This window comes from Procambarus clarkii, chromosome 80 (assembly GCF_040958095.1).
Source record: "Procambarus clarkii isolate CNS0578487 chromosome 80, FALCON_Pclarkii_2.0, whole genome shotgun sequence".
NCBI classification, from domain to species: Eukaryota; Metazoa; Arthropoda; class Malacostraca; order Decapoda; family Cambaridae; genus Procambarus; species Procambarus clarkii.
Window position 1 is genome coordinate 18,568,135 of NC_091229.1, and position 26,354 is coordinate 18,594,488.

General features: G+C 38.7%; 2 protein-coding genes across 9 annotated transcripts in view; one reads left to right on the forward strand and one right to left on the reverse strand.

The window, feature by feature from the left end:
* On the forward strand, window positions 1-16,209 carry LOC123746357 (RNA-binding protein NOB1). Of its 5 annotated transcripts, none has more exons than XM_045727827.2 (10): window positions 22-262; window positions 2,106-2,238; window positions 3,918-4,132; window positions 6,727-7,206; window positions 8,315-8,618; window positions 10,435-10,604; window positions 11,870-11,989; window positions 13,106-13,225; window positions 14,138-14,273; window positions 16,045-16,209. In XM_045727827.2, the coding sequence occupies exons 1-10, from the start codon at window positions 71-73 to the stop codon at window positions 16,191-16,193; spliced, it is 2,019 nt and encodes a 672-aa protein (XP_045583783.2). In that variant the 5' UTR covers window positions 22-70; the 3' UTR covers window positions 16,194-16,209. The 5 variants fall into 5 exon arrangements, with proteins under 5 accessions (XP_045583786.2, XP_045583783.2, XP_045583784.2 ...); XM_045727828.2 differs by having other exon boundaries at window positions 8,315-8,612; XM_045727829.2 differs by having other exon boundaries at window positions 142-281.
* A 5,432-nt stretch (window positions 16,210-21,641) lies between these two features.
* Creld (Cysteine rich with EGF like domains) overlaps window positions 21,642-26,354 on the reverse strand; it is a 28,575-nt gene continuing 23,862 nt past the window's right edge. Inside the window, exons 8-9 of one of the 4 annotated variants that reach the window (XM_045727834.2) lie at window positions 23,548-23,676; window positions 21,642-23,487 (exon numbers count right to left, since the gene is read on the reverse strand). In XM_045727834.2, coding sequence (XP_045583790.2) covers window positions 23,423-23,487; window positions 23,548-23,676 — 194 coding nt within the window. In that variant the 3' untranslated portion in view covers window positions 21,642-23,422. Of the gene's footprint in view, window positions 23,677-26,354 lie in introns of all 4 variants that reach the window. The other 3 variants (XM_069314858.1, XM_069314857.1, XM_045727831.2) reach the window with 3 other exon arrangements.

Genomic DNA, 26,354 nt, shown 5'->3' on the forward strand with positions numbered 1-26,354 from the left:
ACATGCATAAAAACCGCTGCATAACCTGGATATAGAAAAGTTCCCTTTCCCAGCTGTTTCTACCTCCCGCATGTGTAGCAGCGGGTCCCAGGAGCTGGAGCACGCTGACAGCCACACCAGGAGAAGCACCCACCACAGAGGAGGCCCTGGAGGAGGCCCCACACCAGCCACCACAGCAGGAGGAGGAGAGGACGTCTCCGTCATGAAGTGCAGACGTTTAGTGGTGGACACGGCCGCCTTCGTCAAGAATGTCCCGCTCTGGGTGAGGCTGCTATGCTAAGGTGGCGTCTGCAAGACTATTTGGCGTATCACACGGGAGTAATTACATGGTCGCTAGTACGGAACTGCTGCTTAGTGCCCAGTGTCGGGGGGGGGGCGGATAGGGATACAAGTTATATCGTCTACAGGACGATTCCCCATCGGGTTTTTGGAAGTTACTTAACCTAACCTAACCTAGCTCATCCTAACCCAACCTAATCTAACTTAGCTCAACCTAACCTGATCTAGCTCAACCTAACCCAGTACAACCTAATCTAGCTCAACCTAACCTAACACAACCCAAACGAACCTAACCAAAATGCATAGCATTTCAGGCAGGTCCTTGATCTTAATTTTCCCCGGAATACGACCCGCCAAATCGCTTAACAATCGGGTACCCATTTTACTGTTGAGCGAACAGAGGCTACAGTTAAGGATTGGTGTCCAGTCAATCCTCCCCGGCCACGATACGAATTCAGGCCAAAGCGCTCGTGGAACGCCGGGTGAGTGTCTTACCACTGCATGGTAGGTTAGGCATGGTGTATACTTGCTGTATCTGGACATCCAACATTCTGTTTGTAACTCATTGTGAATGTAAACACTTTTTCCTAAATAAAATTATAATTATTATTGCTGAGGATGTAGGCCACTGTGCTACAGAATTCACTTGACAGGTCATATATATAATGTAGTACAGTATATAAATATAAAATATGGAGGATTGTAATGTACAATATTAAAAGTCCATACAATTAACCCAAAGCATCCTAGAATTTTATGAATAAAGAAATGTATTATATTTGCTTATTGTAATGATGGAGACGAATGTAGAATGTGAAAATAATGAGCGATTTCGTCCGAGTTCGAGCCAGGAATAATTGGGGACCTGGTCAATAACTGACTGACTGGTGGTTTTCCCGGGAAAACTAGTAAGATAAGGCTTAACATGAGCTATGGGAAGGGAGAGCTCCAAGTCGGCTAATAGGAGTCAGAAGTCATCTTCTCGATTCTGTAACCATCTGTGTAAAAATTAAATATATATACAGTATATATGGGAACAGGTGATGGGTCCTGCAAATATTTGGATAAAAGCAAAAAAAAATATATTGCTGTATTTCTCATACAGTTCTATTTACATTATCCTGTATCAACATTGTGCAGCACCCTGTAGATCTATCTGTATTTGACAGAGGTCTACCCACAATCCTTAGGGTTAAATAGATTCCATTATTTATATACAGGCCACTGGACATTTGGGTGATAAATGTTGATGTGAGGAGGAAATGTTGCCGTTTTAGCCAAATGTTTGTTTTCATGTTTCAGTAATTGAAGGCGGTGTGCTTGAAACTTGAGCTGTTAATGAGAGATTATTGATCTTAAGAACAATCATGCTAAATATTGAATAAGTGGAGAGTTGTGGAAAGAAAAATCTAAGAAGTATATACAGTATACAATGTATTAATTTTTTTGACGTGTACTGTATTTAACATGTTTAACTATGCTTTCATTGCTTTAGTATTTCTACATTTAATTGCTGATGGCCAGTCTTTTTAAGATTTTTAGTTGTTAATTGGGAGTCACTCAGGTGGTCTGAATTAAAATGGGTAGATCCATTGTCAGCAGTATAATGGGATTAACTATTTTAAGGGTTGATGTTTTTATCATGAAGGCATATGATGTGCAGTTAATAGAACAGTAGAAGATAATTATTTGAGACAAGTTTAATAATACTTCTAAAGTGTACAGTTGCTGTATTCACTTCATAAATGAAAAAAATACCAAGGATTATTTTTTACTCCATATATACCGGGTAAATAATATTGACAATGATATGCATTTTGGTACAGGAATATGGAGAGGAGCTATTTAGCTTGCCAGAAGTTATTGAGGAGATCCGGGATAAGCAGACAAGACAGCGGGTGGAAGCCATGATTGTCCCCATCACCATGAGACAACCTCAGGCACACTCAATAAGGTTTGGTAAGTGACATTTTGATTTTGACATTGTTATCCATGGCATTGTTTGTTATAGAAAACATGGGGGATGAGTTTTAATTATTTGGGGTCATGTAAGCACAGTGGTTTACATCCTTGACTCGTACCTAAGGGACCCCGAGTTCAATCCCCGAGCAGGATCAAAACATTCGGAAAGGTTTCCTTTTACCTGATGCGCTGTTCACCTTCGCTTTAAATAGGTACCTAGGAGTTAGGCGAGTGGTGTGGATTGTATCCCGGGGAAGGTCGGTAGTTGACCTAGGGGTAGGCCTCAGTGAAGCTTGGTACAGGCTTCCTGTCCACAATAGTGGGAATTGTGATCAACATGTTCATTTTGAATAATTTTTAATCATGAAGCTCATATCGTCATTTCTCATAAATTTTGCGTTGCGTTTTAACATCCACCTTATTCTTATTTATTTATTTTTATTTTATTTATATACAAGAGTTCTTACATTCTTGTAAAGAACTCTTGTATATAAATAAAATAAAAATAAATAAATAAGAATAGCACACAGCATTTCGAAGGTCCTTAATCCTAATTTTCCCCAGAATATAACCCACCAAATCGTTTAACAACCAGGTACCCGTTCACTGGTGGGTGAACAGGTGGGATGTTAGATGGTATTTTGGACGATTCTGTAGAAGCCATTCAGCTGTAGTGAGAGGCATGGGGAGGAAGAGGAGTTTGTAAACAGACATATACATATACATATACAAGGGGTTTATCTAACTTTCTGATCAATTTATTTAAACTCGGTGATTCTTGTAATTTCAGAGAGTAATACCACAGTATTCATTATTTTATGTGTATGGAGGTGTTAATATGTGAATATACTAATAATGTTTACAGTATTGTTTACAGTATCTTTTGTATGCCTGGATCTCATTAGGTTCCTTCCACATTGTAAACTTTTATGAATTATAGTCTTTGTTGGCTTTTATTGTTCGGGCTAATTTTCTTCCACAACTCTACTCTTTGCTTTGATTGTGCAAGTTTCTTTTTGTTAATCGTGCAGTGATATTTCAAAGTTTTAATCACATGTAGTACTTACCATTCACACCAGCTTCACATACACAATGTCCCTCTTTTCATCACTATATCATTACTTTTGTCCACTTTCACTTTTTAAATCGGCTCTCACACACACACAAATGAAACTTTCAAATTCTCTTCCTAATTATTTGTCACCTCTTAAAGATATCATCATTTGCATACATAAAATTTGACATTCTCCACATAGCTGTGTCATGCACTAGGTTTACACTATTCTCTAATATTATCTTGATCTCACTCATGACCCCATCTATATCTATATGTACTGTATATCTAATTATTTATTTTGAGCATATTAAGTGACATCACAAAATCCTGGTTTAAACTGTACCTCCTGTATTATCATATTAGTCACTTTTGCTATTAATTAACATTAAAATATGTTGCATGCATTCATAAAAACTCATAATTTAACAAAACTGTCTACAATTGTGTATGTTTATATTCTGAAAAGCTGTCGCGAGGCATTGGAAATGTGTTTTATGTCAGTATTCAAAGGTTTATAAAGGTCACTTTAGACTCATAACTGCATATTTTTGTCTTGCTTTTAGAGTACATGGTTTCTTTGTCTAGTTATGATAGATGAACTGTCTTTCTGTAATTACAGTTAATGAATTTTCTAAGAAGACGGGAGATTATGCCAGTTTGTCGCTAGCCGATGTTAAAGTCTTGGCCCTTACATATGAGCTTGAAGTTGAAACTCGAGGAGGATCTGACCACCTTCGATCAGAGCCACAAAAGATAATCACTGAAGGAGCTGCTACGAAGGGCACTAAAACCAGTGCACCCAACATTGAGGGTTTTTATCTTCCATCTCAAAAGGTAAATTATTGTAACCCCTGTACAGTAATTTATTTCACATTAGATGAGGAGACATAAAGGTCTACCATTCTGTGACAGACTTGTGCTTAATTTGCAAAGGAATGCTCACTAGCTTTCTTAACTATATTAGTGAATTTTCTAGCGGTGAATATGACTTTCTGGTTTGTCTTGATTTCCAGTTTGTCTTTACAGATAAACCACAAGGGAATTCTTGATTGTTAAAGCTATTACTGAAATTGTTATACATTAGTGGCAATAGGCAGAAGTTTATAGCAGTGATTGACTATTTATTAGTGAGGACTAGGTATTAGTTTTTGGCTTCTGATGCGACTTGTAATGTGTAAATTTCATTATTCATTAACATCCTTTATGGGGGTATTTCTTGATATCCTACAGTGCACTACTGTAGTTCTGTACCACTGAGGCAATCACAACATTACCAGGCCTCTGGACTTGGGCAGGCCTACTGAACACCAGGACCAGAATCTGGTGTGCTTATAGAAGCAATGGGAGCATTAGGATCCAAGATCAACCTCCAAGCTGAGTAAAACCACCTAGAATGTACAGTTGAAGCAAAACAAGCTATACATCTTGATTAAATAGAGAAAAGATAGAAAAAAGGGAAATGGTAGTTTGCTCAACATCAACAAAGCATGTTCCAGTGTCCAAGTGCATCACCAGATCACCCATGGATTCAAAGTGCCTGCCGGCCTTACTCATGTGCTACTCCCTAAAATTTCTCCAGTCTCCATGGAAAAGGACAAAGAAGGATGGGTGTGTGGGGCTACTGAGGCCAACCAAAAAGGGCCTTCTCATTTCATTCAATGCTTGATTTCTGGGCTGGCCTTCAGTAGTTCCCCAATAGCACCTCAAAATAGTAACATCTGTAGGCTAAAAGAGTATATCATAAAAGAGAATTATACAGAGGGTATGATTCACCCCTGCCTGGACATACGAAGTATCCACTGCTAGAGAACCCTTACGAAACTCAGAGGTCCATAATTCATGGTCAAAAGGGACCAAGAAGGCTGGAGATGTAGAAAGTGGTTCCCAGGACAAAAAGAACAAAACCTCATTTTGTGGACCCAATGAGAATTCGTCTGATTTGATAACAAAATGTTTGAAGCACCAGATAAGGGTAGTGAGGCAGAATCCGGCACACCTAAACCATGAAAAGTATGTACGAGGTAAAGTGTATGGGATCGGAATTAAACTGAAAGAATTCTTATCCACCACATAAACGGAATCCCACATAAAAAGGCACATCTATGAATAAGCATAACCAAGCATTAATTAATTTTTTTGTTTAAGTACACTTAATTATTTAGTCAACTCCCATCATCAGGTCTTGATTAAAGACAAAGTCCCAAGTAGTACCTGGACACCAGGGCAGGACGTATAGTGGCCTTGCACAGTCCATTGGCAGAGAGAAACCTGGTACCCATTCACATAGTTCATTTTGTGAGTGACTCTGTGGTACCAGAGCCAATGCACTTCAAAGCTACCGAGGACCAGCCCAGAATATGTTGTGCTGCCAACCAGGAATAAACAAAATCATGAATAACAAACCCGCAGATTGCAAGTAAGTAATTATTAAAAGAAGGCACCAAGCCGGGAAGACTGTAGCACTATCAAATGTGCAGGATATTCACAAGGTGCTAAATATCACTAAGGATGCCAGCACGAGAACAAAAGCGCATATGGCGAACGATATCAAAGGTATCTGATTCACGGAGGATTCTATCGAGGGACGGTCAGGAAGCAAGGCACGCACATCCTGGAAGTCGGGACATAAAACAAGGATACGCACAACTGTAAGAGGGGACAATGCAGTTTGGACAATAAGGAACAAGGCAACACTCCATTAAGTTCCTATGAGTTAAACGTATATGGCCAACACGTAACCTCGCCTGAGCCATTTCCCACCGCCGGTTACAGTGGTAGGAGGAAGGCCATGGGGACACGTTACCCTTAAGAGCACGCAGTTTGTTACCATTAACAGAAGATCATTGACCCTGCCAATGGGCAAGGATTGAGGAATGAATAGCTGGGTAGAAGTCAGAATAATAAGGAACACCTTTACGGGAAATGGGACAAGTGTGGGTAGCCTTCTTAGCGGCTGCGTCTGCAGATTGCAATGATCTGCTGTATTATACACTTACTTGGCTTGAACCCTCTTTCAGTCAGGAGCATGATGGCGTATGAATGATAATTGTATATTTAGTGGAAAATTATCTAGATAGCTATGTATGTCATTATGTTCATTGGCTGTCACACAAGGATCAGTATTTTATTGTGGAAAAAGATGTTTGGCATTTGGATGTCATTTGGTAAGAAATTTTGTATATTAAGTATATTTAATTTGATAACTGGATAGGAATATACAGTAATTTGATATAAAAATATATAAATGAAGTTACAAGGGTTTGTGTAACTGTTAGTGATTAAAAATGCTGGTACAGTAATATTTCTGCATTGGATACAGAGTATTTTATTTCTTTAAAACTTGAGGCATTGCATAAATATGGCTGAAAAAAAAAATAATTAGCTTAATTTAGGTTAATGACACAATATTTTCCCAATTGCCATGACAGTGTGATGGTAAAGCAACCATCTCTCCTGACAACCCGTTCAGGAGAGCTTCACCATCAGGTACCACAGGCTCAGAACACGTCTCCAGAGAATCGTTTCCCTTAACCAACTCTGCCGTGTTGTCTTCTCAAAGACACATCAGCTCGTGGCATTTGATGCTGATGAACAGTTTCCTCGAGGAACACAGCTACGTGAGTGGCCACTTGCCCACAGACAATGACTTCATATTGCACTCCACCCTTGTCAGTGAATACCCTCAGTTTGGTCCAAGTAGAAGTCATTCTAATTCAGAACTACTGGTGCTTGATAATTTCGATATACAGTTTGAAAACAGTGCATGTCTTCTTGACTTCACCTTCCCTCATGTGAAAAGATGGGCTTCACATATTTTGTCATTTAATGAAGATAGAACTATATGTTCTAGTTCCTCAGAGTGTGTGGAGGAACTGCTTCACAACTTGGAAGAGATGCGACGGCAAATGGTAAAACACTGTTTATAATAGTGCTTGAAATGTTAATGTCTGCATCGTAATTTTAATTAAAATTTTGGAATGCTGCTATTTATTATTCATTTAATTTTGTGCATGGATTGACAGTATTATGTAGTTATTAGATTTGTTTTTCAGTTTTGTGTATTCCTTTGCATTATTTGTTGAATTTAAATGGAGAGTTTCAGAAGGTGTTACCAGTGTAAATGTATTTTTCAGGCTGCATTAATTAGGGGTGTGATATATTTTTTAGCTCGAATTAAATGTGCAAAAGGTGGCTTTTGTGGTTTTCAGAATGCCCAATATCGAATAATTTTGCATGTTTTTTTAACGATAGAAAACTAATTTTTGTTGAGAAATTACTTGGCTACCATTTTTGTTGGGTGTACAGTAGTTGTTAGGAGTGAGGAGTGTATGACACATTAACCCCCACGTTGCTCAAATCGCCATACACAATTGTCCTCGTGTGCCTGAATTGCCATATGCAATTGTCCTCGTGTGCCTGAATTGCCATATGCAATTGTCCTCGTGTGCCTGAATTGCCATACGCAATTGTCCATGTGTGCCTGAATTGCCATAAGTGATTGAACCTTATGGGTTTTCAGTACTTTTTCTCTGTGTGCATCTAGATGTAGGACTCTTAAAATAGCTTTGTAGTTTAAGGATTAATTACGTTTACAATATTTTTCTGAGATTACTTTGGATTATCTGCCATTTTACAAGGGCTGTGATCTTCCATTTGTTATGATAATTGAGAACATTTTGCTTCAAGCGAAAGGACACAAAAGGTGTTACACTGCAGTGTATATTAATTTGAATTATTGATAAAAATATTTATAATATATAAAATATATAAAAATATTTTACTTAAATATTTTTTAACCTTTTATATTTCTAATTAAATTTATGCAACTGAAATATTGTCAATAAATTGTGGGTAAAATGTGTAACTTGGGTATATTACCCACGAATGTAATTCAAATGTATATGCCTAATTGCTTTCATTTAAATTTTTGTAAAGTGGCATGTGCATTTTGGCAGTTTTGTGATGGTTCTTGGACATAAAACATTTCTAAGCAACATACTCCATATCAACTTGTAGGGTGAAGAAAGCTCTCTAGAGTGTGTCCAGCAGAATGACAGCAATTCACTACAGTTAGACCAGAAGGATGGGGATAAATGTTCACCGATTGATCACCACAGTGACGAAGGTTCTCCACAATCCACGTTTGATGACCAGGCTGATGCAGGGTGTCCACAGTCTGACCAAGGAGAGCCAGCGCATGTGGATTTGAGCTCGCTCTCTCTTTCTGAACAATCCGAAGTACCAAATCAAAATGAAGATGATAGCAGTGAAGATGATCAAGTTGTCAGTGATACAGCAGAGGAAGGGGATGATGGTAAAGGTAGAAATACAATTCAGTTATATCCACATTCAGATTTTTTTCTCTGTATAAGAATTTGATAAATAATTTGTGGCTCATTCTGTGTATGTATTTCCAGGTGATAATGCGGGTAGCTTCCATGAAGTGTTATGGCAAAAATAGTTTTAAGTGGAAGTGATAGTAATTTAAAAGTAGTTTTTTAAAAGGTTTCCTAGTAGCAATACCTTTCATTTACTGTGGTTGAGTTGAATGTGTTGTGGTATTCTTAAGTTCCAATTTAGAAATCACTTGGATGGATAAAAATTGCAAATTATGTAGAGAACAAGTCACAGTAACGTGGCAAAGATAAATAACCCAACCCACAGATATGAAAAGAAAAGGAAGTGAGGTTCCAGGAGGTACATCCTGGACCCTTTGTAATTTGCAACCGAGACATACAGAAAAGGAAGTCATCATGAGGCCAGAATAGGTAAGATGGGAGGAGAGGCGAGGTGTAAGTGGTATGTATTTAGCAGTCCCCGTGGCAAAGTGGTAAAACACTCGCCCAGCGTTTCGTGAGCATTTTGGCCTGGGTTCGTATCCTGGCCAGGGAGGATTTATTGGGCACCAATCCTTACCTGCTTGATACCTGCTTGATGGGGTTCTGAGAGTTCTACTCCTCAAGCCCTGCCCGAGGCCAGGCTTGATCTGTGAGAACTTGGTTCAACAGGCTGTTGCTTGGAACAGCCTACAGGCCCACATACCCACCACAGCCCGGTTGATCCAAAACTTAACTGTAGCCTCTGTTCACCAAACAGCAACCGGGTACCTGGTTGTTAAACAATTTGGCGGGTCGTATTCCATGGAAAATTAGGATTAATTAAGGACCTGCCCAAAAAGCTATGCATGCTAGTGGGTGTACAAGAATGTAAGAACTGATTATATATAAATAAATTACAAAATTAAAAAATATTTACTACTAGGTGAACAGAAACTTTAAGCAAATGCTTCCAATCTTCTGTGGATATTGAACTCAGGCTCTTTGGTTGTGCTGATGACACAGGCCAGTGATCATTGATACGGGAAAGTATCTATAGGGAAGGGACACTACCTATGAACAGCCTGATTAGTGGTCCCACTACCTACCTGAAGTAGTCAAGAAGAGACATTTCTTTATGGTTCACCTGTACTGTATTAATGGAAAGAAGAAATTGGTGATGAAATTATATTGTAACTAATCTGGTGAAGGAGTAAATAATTGGTACTAGCACTCTCTGATGCAATACAATATGTGACAATGACTATACATAGCGCATGCAACTCCTATCAGTCCAGTGAGCTCTCGCTTGGCCACTCAAGGGTCACCAGGCAAGTGCAGCTTCACTTCAGAAGCTCCACCTGTATATAAGTGAAGCTTCGCTCCAGAAGCTCCACTTATATATAAGTGGAGCGTTATGTAAATGTAAATGCACGATTTTATATTTATATAACAGCTGTATTTTATTATGATTTTGATATGGATCTGTTAAAATATGAATACTGTACACATTTTTGATGCAGGAAGTTGGAGTACAAAGTTATTCATATGACTTATAGGATCATTGATGTGAAGGACTGTTTCATTTATAAAAAGATAGGGCATCTATCCCTTAAATAGCATACTGTACTTGATGTAGATAATAGTGCAATAGAGGTCGATTATTTTTATGTTGTGTTAATCTAGCCTCGTGTTTTCGGTGAAGGCTCTTATGACGATAACACGTGTTGAAGAAACCATCAATATTTGTTAATGTTAGTTTACCATATGTCAGTTTTAATATGAGTAAAAATTATTCATGTAGTATGGTGACATTTGCAGAGGAGAGTGAGACTGACGACGTGTCTGAAGATGGAAGTGAGGAGGAAGGATGGATTACACCATCAAACATAAAGAGACAGAAAAACAAGAAAAATGCTTATTTCAATGCAGACGATGAGCTGAAGGAAGACGTCCAGGTGGCTTGTATGACGGCTGATTTTGCTATACAGGTAATGAGTGAGTTCAGTGTTTCTCTCTTCCATCCCTGGAGTACTGGGGTAGCTACACTGACACTTTTTTAACATGGGGTGACATACTACATATTCTCAATATAGATATTGTAAGAGTTTGGTAATGCGAATTCTGGTAACTTGAATCTTTGGTGTCCATAAGGAATTCACATGTTAATGTTCAGTGCAAGCAGCTGGTCACATACAGTGGAACATCAATTCAGTGAATCTCAATTTAGTAAACCTTGATTCAGTGAACCTCATTTCTCTGAATCTCCAGTTATAGTGCATACTTTCCAGGCTAGATTTACTTGCCAGAGTTTACAGCCCTATGGGAAAGATCTCCATCACATGATAGATTGAAGTTAAAATTTTGCTCAATGAAATTAGCATGTAGAGCAATCGTTCTCATCCCTTTTTTGACTTCAACCCTATTTTCTAATGATCAAAAGACCTGTGACCCCCTACCACACTTTCATAATTGAAAAAAATTATGTAATCAGGATACTCGCCACTTTCTAATTCTCAATAATTCAGATATACTCTGTGACCAATAAAAAAGTATTTCATGACCTCCCTTGGGGGTCGTGGCTTATTGGTCGGGAACCACTGCCATAGAGCCATAGAGTGTGGGAACATTCATTAAAATATGGGCCCCTTCTTCCTTTGAAAATAAGATTTGGAGGCTGGGGCATGAGAAATATGCAAGATGTGGGGACACCTCTTTACAGACAGGTTCTCCTGGTGGTTGTCCATCATATGATAGGTTGAAACTAAAATTTCACATAGTGAAATTAGCCTGTAGAGTGGGAAATATTAGGGTATGAATGGTAATTCTTAATATGGCTCCAATCATGTTTTTAAGATTTGTGTAGAAGAAAGAAACAAGTGTATTTTTTCTTCTTTAAGAAATTCATCTCGCATATGCCTCCTGAATGCATCTCTGGTTTCAACAAATTAGGGGTTAGTCCCATAGAGTTCACTGAGTCGAGGTTTCCTTGTACGTGATGGCCAAATTAGCATCCAGAGTTCTTCAGCAAATATTTCAAGTTTAGTCAGTCTTTCAAAAGTTATTACAATGGAGGTTGAAATGTCTGGGGAAGATTCTGCAGGAAAATACCAGTCAAGACAGTGAACAAGGTATTTAGACATTTTGAAGAAAAGGAAAGCATTTACAAATCAGAAATGTTTGCAATTCCATGTACAGTACTTCATATTTTAATTACATTTGCATTATAAATTGATGTGATTAAATGTCTTTCCAGAATGTACTGAAGCACATTGGGTTATCCATCATGGGTGTTGATGGTAAATTTATCAGACATGTGAGAACATACATCTTGAGGTGCCATGCCTGCTTCAAAACTACATCTGTGATGACAAAGGTACGCTGCGTGTTAAGGGGTCGTGGTGTGCACGATTAGACCGCTGCAGACTTCTCACTCCACCAGTTTTGAGTTCTTGGCATTTAAGCTTAGCTAGGTCTAGAAACATGGAGATAAGATATGTCACAATAATTTTGAGCTCAAACTATCAATTTATAATTAATAAGGCATTTAAAGCACAAATAAAAATGATATAATGATGAAATCACAAGAATATGACATGTCTGAGAAAATATTGAAGCTGTCTTATGGGATCTGACCCTTGTCCCTGAACTCCTTGGGCACAGTCAATGGTGCATGTGCCCGAGGCATTCAGAGATGCTGATTTGATCCCGTCATATGCTTCCATATTTTCTTTAGTGTTTAACATTAGTGATATTGGCATATACATCTTGGCCTCATGTCTGTGATCAGTGTGTAATATCCAAAGCATAACTTTATAAAATGCTCACCAAAATATACATAGAAACCTGAAATCAAAACAACTGGATTTATTGATCCAATTTTGAGGGCTTGCAGAAGTACAGTAAATACAATTCCTTTGGACTTAACATACTAAATTTGTATTTTTTATTTTGTTTATATTATAAGATAGATGCAAGGAAGCAAGAGTAAGCACAGCACAGAGATAGCAACTTGTGTATAGTCTATGGATGCAAGTGTGTTTAAAGTTTGTAAGAGTGATAAACATTGATAATGAGTATGGATGCAAGAAATGCAAATTATTGTTGTGAATGGATATGGTAGTTTAGAGTTTGATATGTATAGTTGCTCTCTAAGTGTGAGTTTTTTTGAGAAACAAACTGTCTATGCATTGCAATTTCTAATTATGTTGTGTCAATACATGTGAAATTTTTGTTACTAATTTTATATGGTATCAGCAATTAAATATAAATTTGTGATGATGTGTCCAGTATTGTCATGATATTCAGATTTAGATATAATTATTTATCTTTTTATATAAGATTACCATTCAGTTTTTGTAGGTTACAAATCTGCATTTCATTTTGATAAGCTTTGTAAATTATAGAAATGGCAAATTTCCTCAGTTGTACAATGTGTATTTTTCCTGGTAAATATCTATTTTAGCTTCGATTAACATAATTTTACCGACAGATATTCTGCCCGCACTGTGGCAACAAAACACTGAAGAAGGTAGCGGTAACAGTGAACCCCGATGGCACACAGAAAATCTGGATCAATACAAAGAGGCCTATAAACACTAAAGGAATGAAGGTTAGTGGAAAGGTTCATTATGAAGGTTTTTGTCAACACTTACATCTTAAAAGCACTTTTTGTTTTGATTTCACTTCATTTAAAGTGCCTGTGAGGTTTGGAAGCTTGCACTGCACTTTTTCTGTATGGTTATCAGTAGCAATGCAGGGATTACTGTATGGTTATCAGTAGCAATGCAGGGATTACTGTATGGCTATCAGTAGCAATGCAGGGATTACTGCATGGTTATCAGTAGCAATGCAGGGAGTCTACGTTTTTATTGAATACTATTGTGCTCTTTACCATTCATTTACGAGGTTTTTGACTGTTTGAAGTTGGAGTCTGAAAGAATTTATTCTTTGTATCTTGGTGTGTAAGATTAAAAGAAAGAAAAAGAAGTTGGGTTTAAAAGATATTAGTTCTGCATAAAACATTTTTGATGAATTAAGAGTTGGTTGTGTCTTCATATGCTGAGATCCAATGATTGTATAGCTTGCTCATACAATATTCTAGTAACAGAGTCATACTGTATCAATGCCCCATTTCTAAGTTGTGTGGGGTAGGGCACCCTATCTTGAAGTGGTTGTGAGGGTCATGACCCCACGACCCAGTCTCTGACCAGGCCTCCTTCCTGGTTGCTAGCCATGTCAATCCATAGAAAGTAAATTATTAACATTTTATTGTAGTTTAACTTATGGATTATGAAAACAATGAATTCATTAATATAAATGTTTTCTTTAAATATATATATATTCAGTACCTTAAATCCTGTAAGTAGAAATCCATTTATTAAACTAATAATGTTCATAGCATTACTTTTGAGGAATAGGATAAAATGAAATGCAGTTTAGTTTTCAGTTGTAAGTTTTATATTCAACAAATGGATCTTGATTGTAAATATATACTAATATATATATATCTTTGTTTTGCTAGTACTCGTTACCAACTCCTAAAGGTGGTAAACATGGGAGGAACCCCATATTGGTAGAAGATCAGCGAGAAGCGAAAAGGTTTTCGAGCAAGATGAGTCGGAAAAAGGTTAATCCTCTACACGAAGATTATAATCCAGGTGAGCATTTTCCGACATTTTTTTGTTTTTCCCTCATTTTATACGGGACAAGAATTCGTAAGACTTTGCTTACGAATTTAATCCATTCCAAGAGACGGTTTGTAAACCGAAACAAATTTTCCCATAAGAAATAATATAAATTGAATTAATGCATTTTATACAGAATAGTACTCATATATTGTACAACAGTATGTCTTACCTTTATTGAGGATTCTTGTTGGTGTATGAAAGATGGTGAGGAGGGAGGAGGAGAAGTGTTAGTGTTCGGAAGGGGAGTCCTCTTCCATTATAACATCAGGCACTGATGACATTTCTCGGGTTCTCTCTTACTAAGAATCTGTCTAAAGACACTTGTTTTTCCCTACATTTTAACACTTGGCTGTAGTGAGACATCACATTCATTCACTATAAATGATGTTTGTTTTTTCTGTATCGTCATCCTCACAACTATTTTCTTAGGTTGAACTTTACCACTGACTTTCTTGGGACTCATGGCATTATATATAATAATTACTTTAATGTTCAGAAAGCAGAAAAGCAATTAAATTTTGTATGAAGAATTCAAGCCCGGCCATCACTAAGCGTGAGACACTGGTAAACTGAGGCGCGCCTTGCCCATGCCCAGGAGATCCACACACTTGTCGATCCATACATGTATCACCAAATTCGAGAACCGAGGCAAGCCTTGAATACCGAGTCAAATTTTACCAAGAAATTGAGCTCGTGTGCTGAAAAATTTGTAAAGTGGGGCATTCGTCAACCAAGGTTTCACTGTACAGTATATACAGGTGACCCCATGCTTTGGGACACCTGACGAATAAGTGGTTAGTCATACAGACAATTTAAAGGCAAAAACCAGTGATCCAATGGGGATAATTCTCCATTATGTTGTTCAGTACTTACGAATATATGAGAAGTTCTGGGAGTAGGTGTGGGCATAGGCATGTAGGGAGTGTGTAGCAATAGTGTCACTGGGAAAGTGGCAGGTCTTGCACATCCTCAGTGAACTAGAGATGGATACAACTAGCACAGGTCTGCATGCTTATGTTAACACTGGCTGGGGAGGGGTCACAGAGGATCAGAGGGGGTGTGGGAGTTATTTGTGTGACAAATTGTAAAGAACAGGACATAATATTTTTATGGTTATTTGTTCATTGTATTGCAAATATTTAAATAGATTTTGAAATGCTTTATTAAAAGGCATGTGATGTTACATCATGTCATCCTACGGCAGGTGCTAACATTTTGTACTGGGTGAGTTTGTGGGGAGGAGGCAGGGGTTTAAAGAGGAGAGATGTGTGATCACCTCTGTGGCCTGGGCCTGGCTGGCCTTGCCCTGCTTTGCCTGATGAGGAACCTTCAGATGGTGAAGAGCTTTTACCACTCCCACACTCCACATTATTGCACATTTTTATTCAGACCACCTCCCCACCTCATCAGTTTCACATTTTTATTTGGATAAATGAATAACAGGCATATCTGGATAAGAGGTGTCTGGAAAGCACGTGGTAGTCTGTAGGTGGACCATTGCCTTGGTGGGGTTCCAGTCACTCCCTTTCCCTGTGGGGTGAACTCTGGAAAATTATAATGTCTGGAGTTTAGTCTTCAATGCAGTCATTCACATACATCACCACCCCATGAAAATGGGGAACAGTAATGACTCCAAACTTTCATAGAATTACTGTACATTTAAGCAGTAATTTGCTTCAAATTTCTAAATATTTCAGATACATTGTAATGCTAATATTTATAATGTTTACCTTTTTTTCAGGCCAAATGCCATTTGCAGTACGTGATGTGTACTCTCGTGCTGCTCAGCTGGGCTACATTGATGGCAAGAACCATCACCATTACTATTGGGAGAAAAGAAACCCCAATGAACCAGCGAGACGAACAGGGAAAAAGAAAAATCACGAATAATAAAGATATTCATGTACACGTATTTAATTTCCATTAAATATCCATATGGGTGGGATACTTTATTTATATATACAGTACAAGCTTTACAATTTAGGCATGACCAGCATTAAAGGAAAAGCTATACAGTACATGTAGATTATGGATTGCATAGCCCAATACCTTTTACCTAAGTACACATGCATGGAAATGTGATTGCACTTGACTAATATATCATTTAATAATTTAAAAAGATGTTGCCCTTGGTTTAAAAGAAACAACTATAGATTTTGAGAGAAAAGTGTGTTAAATACAGTATACCAAAAATTAAAAAAAAAAAATTGATAAATGGGTAGAATAATTTAAATAAGGTAGTGTATGCCAAAATGATTTAAATCATCAAAATGTCAGATGCTAAGGATTAAGGGGATGATGGCACACCATAAGTGTGGCTCATATCCAGCACAAATAAACATGTCCCAGCCATGTGCATTTCGATAATGTGTGGTTAGACTGGGCCAGCCACGGAAGAAATTATTCTACTAACTGTGCTATTGTATTAAAAATTGCACAGTAGTAAATTGCTTCTATAAATGTTTACTGGAGGTAAATAAAATTAAGTTTGAAAAATTATTATGGGCAAGTACAGTATTAACAATGAAAATCTGGATTATAAGTACTGTACAGTACACATTCAAATTAGTCATGGAGCTGCCAAGCATTGTTATTTGAAACAGGGCATTGTTAGTGTCTCAAAGGAAGGACCCCAAGAAAGTCATGGAAAAATCTGAAAATCAAAACTGCCACCTGCCCAAAGAAAACTAAAGGACGTCTAGCAGCTAGGAATTAGATGACCCGTGTATGAAGAAAAATGAAACCAATGCAGACACCCATTCCCTGGTTCACAGCATGTACTGATGCAAGTACTGTACTCCCGAACTACACTTGAAGGAAGATGAGATAATTGACACCCGTGCAGGGAAAGATAACACCAAGTCATGAACAGGGACCCTTAAATGCTCTTGCAAGGTAGCAGAGGTGGTGTCTAGCTCATGTGAGAATGTGGTATAAGAGAACATGTCCAGGCAGAGCAACAGATTCTAAAGAGGGTTAAGTAATAATCCCAATGCCCTGAAATCTTTCTCTGCCTCAGACAAGGCAGGACAAGTGAGCCAACATTCCCTTAAAACCTGGGAAGCCAAAGCCCAAGGCCCATCCCAAAAGACAAGCAAATAAATTGGGGAGAAGTCCTCTAGCCACCTCACATCCCCAGAGGGAACAGTCCATAGCCATTGGAGCCAGCAACCCAATAATACACATCTGGTCATGAAATGCAACTGATGGAAGGAGAGATGTGCAATGCAAAACAGATGCGAGTTGGGAGAAAAATGTGTTCCATTTGAAAAGTGGTGCAGCTGATGGATGGATGGATGAATAAGCAAGTGGCCAATGTTGGCAAGGAAGGAATGGGGGTCATGCCGGCAGCTTGAAATAGCTGAGCAGCCTGAACAGACAAATGAAAATTTGATGCCAAGTGATTTGAAGCTGGCTGGCAAGTCAGGTGAAATGAAGTTACACGGTTTAATTAAGACCATACCCACATAAAACTTCCATGCACACTATGTCCAGGCAGAGACATAGACTCAACTATTTGCTACTGGCCAAAACTGAAGTCAGCACCTTAAACAGCACCCACTAGGTGAAAGTAGAAATGCAAGAGTTCGGGAGACATGATCACCACATACAAAATTCTCAGGGTAGACAAGGACAGATTATTTAGCATGGTTGGTGTAAGCTGAAGGAGGAACAAGTGGAAACTGAGCACCCAAATGAGCCACAGACACATAGAAAGAACTTTTTCAGTGCCAGAAGGGAAGGGAAGGGAACTATCAGGAGAAAATGGCAATCCATTACGACTATATAGCACTTGGAAGGGATCAAGATAAGGATTTGGGATGAGACGGGAGGGGGAAGGAATGGTACCAAACTACTTGGGTACCATTCCAAGACTGTCCACAAGATATTTGGACAGTCGGAGGATTGAACACCGACCTGCATGAAGCAAGACCATCGTTCTACTGTGCAGTCCAAGTGGTTGGTTTCAGTGCCATTGTAGTTAATAAATGGTATGCATTAGGCAGTGGAGGTGGAGGCAGACTCCATACACAGTTTCAACTGTAGATATGATAAGAGCTTAATAAGCTCAGGAACCTGTACACCAGTAGATTGAGAGATGAGAAGCAAGACCAAAAAGCTGAGGTTCAACTAGGTAAATACATTGGACAGCGCCAACTCAACACTCAACAGCGCCATTTTTTGTTATAGTCCATGATGCAATCTGGTTTATATATGGGTTCTTTGGCTGCTTTTTTTACTTTGCCACTGTTCACCAGCCTACCAGTGTGAATGGTTCTCAACATATTTACTTCCCATCTGTCTTTCCAATGCACTGCAAGTACATTGTCATTTTTTCTTACCTGACATTCACCTACTGCAATATTATTGTCAAACACTGGCATTTTCCCCTTTAATGACTTTACTGTCCCAAATACTCCAGTTATACATTCAAACAGGAACCTAGTTATCAAGGGGACTGGTATAATAATTGTCTGTATAAAATGTGTTCTGTGGCATGACACCACTTCTTGTTCAGCAGTGGCGCCATCAGCGTCTTTACTACACTACTTGAAAAACCATGAGGATTGTTATTGGGAATGTCTGTGTTAGTGCCAGAGTAAAGTATCATGTCCCTCATCATCCCTGTTTCACAATCACAAGGAATGAGGAATTTGAGTCTAAATGCTTGAAGGTAAGAAATCCTTTTAAATGTATAAGAGATACAGGTACATCAAGCACCAGCTTCTGACCTGGTCCATAAAAATCTTTTTACTAACCATTGAGTTCACAGTAGATGTCTCACCTTCCACAGTCTATTATCAGTGTTCTGGTTTTCACCATTGTATTTTCAAAATGAATGGACCCCGAGTAGTAGCAGAAACCTGTCGTGTGAAGATGACGAGTCACAATAACGTAGCTGAAGGTATGAAGACCAAATCACACGTCAGAAGATGAAGAAACAATAACATTTCAGTCCATCTTGGACAGTTTTCAAGTTGTGTGACATGTTTTTTTCTGAAAATAGGTGATATGACCACAGTCTGTTTATATAATGCTAGATGATGTGTTTCATAGAATGTTTTATCGTACACAAGATTCAGCTACAGTGATATCCTCCCAACACTGCAGTAATGAATGTAGTAATATGTCTTTAGTTCCAATGAATTTTGTAACATATCTTCATTTCCTGAACAATATGTTCCATGAGTGGCTCATCAAGGTATGCCATCAAATAGTCCATCTCACTCGTGTTATTAGTTCAGTATATGGGAATGTCAGTAATCCCAATATCTGTATCGTCAAATGTTTGAATTTGTGTTATTTGTCCACACCATCTCCTTGCACGAGTACTTCTGTTCTGACAGAGGAAAGGCCAACACCATGGCCCTGTATCCTAGCACCGGCAAAACTAAGTCGATTAGGATGTGAAGGCCATCTACTACATGCGAACAGTTAAAAGATTAGAGCATTTGTCCCTCAATTTTCCCGTGCGACATCACAATGAGATGTTTGGCTGGGTGAACACCTGGTACAGCAGAGCTGTTCCTGGTAACACCACATATACCACTAGCCACAGCACTGCTAAACTATTATCAGATTTCACATCACTAAATCCTGAATTTTTTTTTTTATTTTGCACATTTTTGTGGACTATGGGAACAGCATGTGGCACAGACCCACACGGCCTGTCTCAAGGTTGGAGTGATGGTATAGAGTGAGGTCTCAGCAGGAGTGGTGATCGTGTAGGCCTTGGCCTTGGGGTAGATATGTCGACATCATTCTCTGTATCACTGTTTTTTGTGCCCTATGCATAATCTTTATTTCTGTCTGAATTATCAAATTCACTTTCTTCATCAATTCCCATAAGCTACTTCTGAATTTCTTCTTCTGTAAGTGAATCCAAGGACCGAGCCACAGTGTTGCATCAGGTGGTGGAGGAATGCGCATCAGCCATGGTGGCTTGATATAAATTGAGGCATTCCCACTAATGCGCCCTACTCAGGATTTCTTTTTAAGATGGCAGCTGTTTACTATCACCCCTGGAGAGTGTCTATGCCTCGTTTACACAGCAGGACTTTTTAAATCTTACGCAGTACAGTACTTTTAAAACATCCCGGAATGTTTTGCACAGTCTACGGATATTTAAACGAGAACACCCCCTCGCTGTGTCATGAAGTTGAAGGGTTAATAACCATTTACTTGAACAAATTTTATTCAGTTCCTACACACATAGATTGTATTGCCAGTCACAGTCTGGGTATGATGTCACCTCTACAGTTCTACAGTAACTTCCTTTTCCCGTATAACCCATTAACAGTTTAATTTATCTTAATCCCATTGTACAGTCATGAGGTGGAGGCATCAGTCTGGAGAAGATAGGGGATTCATCCTACCTTCCATACTCAGTAGCATCACAGAGAACCAGCACCACTAAGAAATGATCCATAGCTGCAAACATCCTACTACAGTAATACCCAAGCTTTGTTAAAATTGTGTTCCTTGGTTATATATAAACTCATCTCCAGTGCCTCCTACTTAAGTTTTTACCTTCGATGACATTATGATATATTTTTTGATCAGAAGGTAAAGTGATCAAATTTGCATTTCTGAATATCAGTTCAATCATGTCTGTCTATGCCCTCATGTGGTGCTTCAAACACCTTCTGGGGGACGATACTACCCACTTTGGGAATCACTGCCTTGCCGAGTCTTATGACTGGGTGTATATGGCTCTGTTTTAAGCTGTCATTGTCAAACATGTGGCCTGACCTCACAAATTGCTGCCATGTAGACATCTTATAGTTTCTTGTCTATTGCTCATCAAATCCCTGCTCTCTCTCTCTTACACGTACACGATCTATTGTGTTCCAATCATCCTGGCTTCTTGCTTCTATTTATTTCTAAATTCTCTCAGTATAGACTATTCTCAATAAAATATTAATCTCTACTGCATTAGTTTTTGGCTAGTCCATGTCTAAGGATACTGTACTAATATTTTGCAACCATACGTGATAAGTGGGCCGAGTGCCCTTTCATGTAGATTTATCCTAAATTTCCACTTCTTTCCACTAATGTAAGTGTAATAAAGTCTAATGTAATTAGTGTAAAGAACTAATATGTAGTTCTTGCTTTGACCATCTTCCTGAAACACAACATGGATGAATGCAAGTTTATAAATTAAATGCTGAAACTTAAGTTTACTAATTTTAAACTATCAGAATTACATATGACAATCCTATAATTATGTTCTTTGTTTTAATATAGACTTACTGCTTTAGCTAACAGATCTAGTAAAGGCAATTTTCAATAATCAATTTTACATGTCAGAAGGAAAAAAGAATGTAATAATTTTCATTTTTCTATTATTCTAGGTTCAATTATTTATTTTATTTAAATATCTATAGACATGACGTACCCAATTTACATGACAAGGAATAATGACAAAATACAATAATCATAGTAAGAATATTGAAAAAAAGTTAAAATTTAAATTTAAATATACAGTACAATATTTCAAATTGGATCAAGTGACTGCAATAGCTTATACTATACTGACACTTTAGTTTAAATAGTCTAATGAATGCAGAACAATGATGTAACTATTACATTACTGTACTTATAAGATTGAAGTTGGCCTTCAGTTTGGGGATGCAGTATGCTGTACGTAAGGTGGCTTCACGCAGAGGATGAATGCTTCCTTATTTTGTAGATACTGTTTAAAGATGTAATTAGCCCAACCTTATATGAACTCTTAGTTTTCAGTATTAAATACATGCAAAAATTGTCTTCACTATTTACAATAATTCTCACTGTTAGGGACAAGCAGCCTGTACATAGGCTTAATGAGTTCCCCCATCACTAGGTTAACTACTGACCTTCCCCAGGATGCAACCTACAACAGTTGTCTAGCTCCTGGGAACCTACTTTAATACTAGGTGAACAGACCATCAGGTGAAAGGAAATGAGCCCAGCTATTTCTGGTCCGTCTGGGGATCAAACCTAGAAGCCTCAATTGTGATCTAAGAACATTAGCCACTGTACTATGAGACCATTAAGTAATCAATCCACAGTTACCTGGCCAAACTATGGAATTTACATCACATACGTCACAGGGGCCTGACAGCTGAGTGGACAACGCTCAGGATTCATAGTCCTGAGGTTCCGGGTTCGATCCCCGGTGGAGGCGGAAACAAATGGGCAGTTTCTTTCACCCTGATGCCCCCTGTTCACCTAGCAGTAAATAGGTACCTGGGAGTTAGACAGCTGCTACGGGCTGCTTCTTGGGGGTGTGTAACAAAAATGAGGCCTGGTCCATGACCGGGCCGCAGGAATGCTAAGCTCTGAAATCATCTCAAGATAATCTCATGAAGATACTTGTCCACTAAATGAAACTCTACCAATCTTAAGTTTTAAAAACCTTATTTTGTAATTCCAGCATACTATATAAATAAATAACTTATGATTCATTGCAAACAATATATTATTCTTAATTGTAACAAAATACTTCAGAGTTACTGTAGGTTAAATTTATATCACAGTCAGATCAGAGTTGCAAGAAAAATGATTAAACTGCCTAAATTTTGTGACAATTTCTCCAGCATCTCAGACCCCAGAATCTTGTCATGGAAACAGGAACAAATGGAACCAAAATACTGAATATACGAAGAAAAAAAAAAAATAAAACAAAAGCCCATTTAAATTATCTAAAACTAATTTGAAAAGTTTATTAAAAAAGCTATACAAAAATAAACTAATTATTATGACATTTGAACATGCAGTCTATGGAGAGAATCTGTGGCCAAGTTTCACACACTATAAATACAAAATTAGGATTACAGTGTATTCTTAAAAAACTTTAATTGGCCATTTTAGGTTAAATGGCATTTTCATTAGCACTATATTTTAAATTTTTAAAAGTCTACATGAACATTTTTGAGCTTCTTGAAAAAAAAAAACTTAATAGAAATGTATTCATGTAGTTTTATTAAGAATAAAACATCTGCGTACTGTATTAGGGTTAATAATGACTCACAAGCAACAGGGTATTGACACAATTGATCATCATCCCTCCTGAGGTAATATGCAAATAACTTATTAAACTTAAAATCCAAGACATGCTAATCTAAAGATAGCGATCAAAGTTCAGTCTTTGCACTATGTGTCTTCTCTTCTTTACCACTGGAATGATATTCTGGCTGACCTTGAGATGCAAGGTCATCTTGCAGCTGACTTTGAGATGTAAGGTCATCTTGCAGCTGACCTTGAGATGTAAGGTCATCTTGCAGCTGACTTTGAGATGTATGGTGATCTTGCAGCTGACTTTGAGAAATATGGTCATTTTGTACAGCATCAATCTGGTCATCATCCTCCTCCTCTACACTGTCTTCATCTGTGGAATGAACAAAAATGGTCAGTATTAGTTACTGTACAGATGCTTACATTTTCAAGCATTATGAGCTTTTATCACAATGATACAACCTGCATTGCAATTCACTGTCACGGTGCTTTAATGACCTGAAATCTTTTTCACTCTTCTCAGTCCATAGTGAGAGATATTCCACTTTAGTTGTACTGTATCTTGTCTTGAGCAGGTACCCGAGGAATAAGACTGTTGAATTTTGCTGGGCACCCTAACATAACAGTGTTGTTTACACTCCTGACACTACCAAGGAAGCCGGTCGGCCGAGCGGACAGCACGCTGGACTTGTGATCCTGTGGTTCTGGGTTCGATCCCAGGCGCCGGCGAGAAACAATGGGCAGAGTTTCTTTCACCCTATGCCCCTGTTACCTAGCAGTAAAATAGGTACCTGGGTGTTAGTCAGCTGTCATGGGCTGCTTCCTAGAGGTAGAGGCCTGGTCGAGGACCGGGCCGCGGGGACACTAAAGCCCCGAAATCATCGCAAGATAACCTCAAGATACCTGTTGAAGATTCTCAGGGGCAATGTCCTCACGGCCCAGTCTCAGACCAAGGTTAGCTTGATGTTGGTTTGATTAACCAGATTGTTTGATGTAGCTGCTCGCAGTTTAACGTACGGGTCATGGCCTGGTTGATCAGGTATCCTTTTAGGGTGCTGCTGCTTCGTACAAAATCTCTCAATAGCCTTTCCTTAACTCAGATTTCTATTCTATCATTTATAATGCTACCAATAACAGTAGGAAAAATAAATGGGTAGCTACTACAACTAATTTATCATTTACCAGCGCAAAATCCAGATGAAAAAATCTTCAGGTGGTGTTTTTTTTTGTTTTTTGTTTTTTTGAAAAGCAACTGGCTTTGTCTTCATTGAGGCCACTAGAGAGGCCCTCAGGTAAAATGTGACCATTATCTGAAACTCTATTTTCATCATCAAAATACTTAGTGGGGCATATCCTTGGCTACATAACATATTGGCCATACAGGATTACCTCATGGATACTTAGTGGAAAGAAAACCTGCATGGTAATGTCATAATTGTATTGTTGGTCTTCCAGAAGTAGGTAATTATCAAAAGAAGGCACCAAGCTAGGAAGACTATGTAGCACTGTGTCATGGGATATTCAAATGACGTCAAATATCATTCAGGATGCCAATACAAGAACAAAGGGACATAGACGAGCACCATCCAAGGTATCAGATTCATCAAGGATTTTACCAAGAGACAAATGACCTGGAGGGACATTATGAAAACAAAACGAATGGTCATATTCTATAAGATATGATCATTCTATAAGATATTAGCATTCATATAGAATTCATATAGAATGCTAATAAGGCCTTCATATTCCTACTGCCTCATCCACTAACAGAGGCAAAGCAAACCCCCCCTCACTCCCCAATATGGTATAGATAGTGTATGCAAGTAACTGCTAGTATTATGGAATTCATATGGTAGAGGCAGATGATCAACTTGAAAGAGTGAAAGGTTTCTGTGATGATTGCCTGCTAGAGAAAGCTCTCCTGTGACTACTCCCTAATGGGGAGCTACAGGGAATAACATGTAGGGACTACATATAAAACACCCATTAATTTATATTTACCTGAATTTACCAGAGGTTCAATATCCCCCTAGTGGCCTCTTGATGGTGATGGGAAACCTGTAGCTTTTCAAAGGTCCCCACATTGTTCCTGAGGATTTTTTTCTATCTAAATTTTAAACTAATGTGATGGCATTTATGGCTTTAACAAATAGGTGGTTCCATGGGTTTATAGCTCTATGAGTGAAAAAGCATCTCCTGTTTTCTGTCATCCAACTAGAGCGCCTGCTCGTTAGAGCGCCTTCGCCCGTTGGGAACCTATTCCGGCGAACTGGCAGCTCGACCCTCCAGTTCATAGAATGATGAAAACTGCCGACTGGTGGGAGGGACGGTGTCAGGGAGCCTCGGAGCTCACCCAGAAAATGGCATTTCATTACATTCATGGCATTTGGTTTTCTGTGGGGAGCCCCGTTGGTTTCCCGAAGCTACCTACCCACAGAAAAGTAAAAACAGGGACGTACCTGGGAGGCGGCAGCACCGCATGTCTCAAAACGAAGAGAAAACAGGCCATGACAGACGTCCTAAAGCAACACAATGCCGCAGAGGGCCTGGAACAACAACAAGATAACATATTTCCAAACCCCCGTGCTTAAGTGTCAACCCAAGATACATTCCCAAAAACAGCAGCGAAAGCAGGTCATCATGGGCAAGAGGATAGACCACATGCTGGCCATACTTGAGAACCCCATGGATAACCTGAGACACACAAACCCTGGAACAGGGTACCAAGGAAACTGGATCAACCAAGAGTGCATTCACTGTCACTGAACCAGTGGCCCACAGGTAGTGACGTAAAGCCGCAACAAGACGCAAAACATGATGCACCCCCAGACGAACCAACCAAGCATCAACAACCCATGGACCCTTCTGGAAGTCAGCCGGCTCATTCTTCGCCAGAAAAAAAGGAGAGGCTGCAAATGAACAAAACGATACCCAGAACCAAAGGTTTAGAACCCTCTGCACTGGGTAAGAGCATGAAGCTCCCCAACTCAACCCCCAGAGGCTAAAGCCAACAAAAATAAAGCTTTCATAAAAACAATCACGGACCAAAGG

What these genes read in the sequence shown, in the direction of transcription:
- LOC123746357 (XM_045727827.2), top strand. Translation starts at nt 71, where the DNA reads ATGTGTAGCAGCGGGTCCCAGGAGCTGGAGCACGCTGACAGCCACACC. An exon ending in AAGAGATGCGACGGCAAATG is followed by an intron (nt 7,207 to 8,314) that starts GTAAAACACTGT and finishes ATCAACTTGTAG; the next exon opens with GGTGAAGAAAGCTCTCTAGA. An exon ending in CTACATCTGTGATGACAAAG is followed by an intron (nt 11,990 to 13,105) that starts GTACGCTGCGTG and finishes TTTTACCGACAG; the next exon opens with ATATTCTGCCCGCACTGTGG.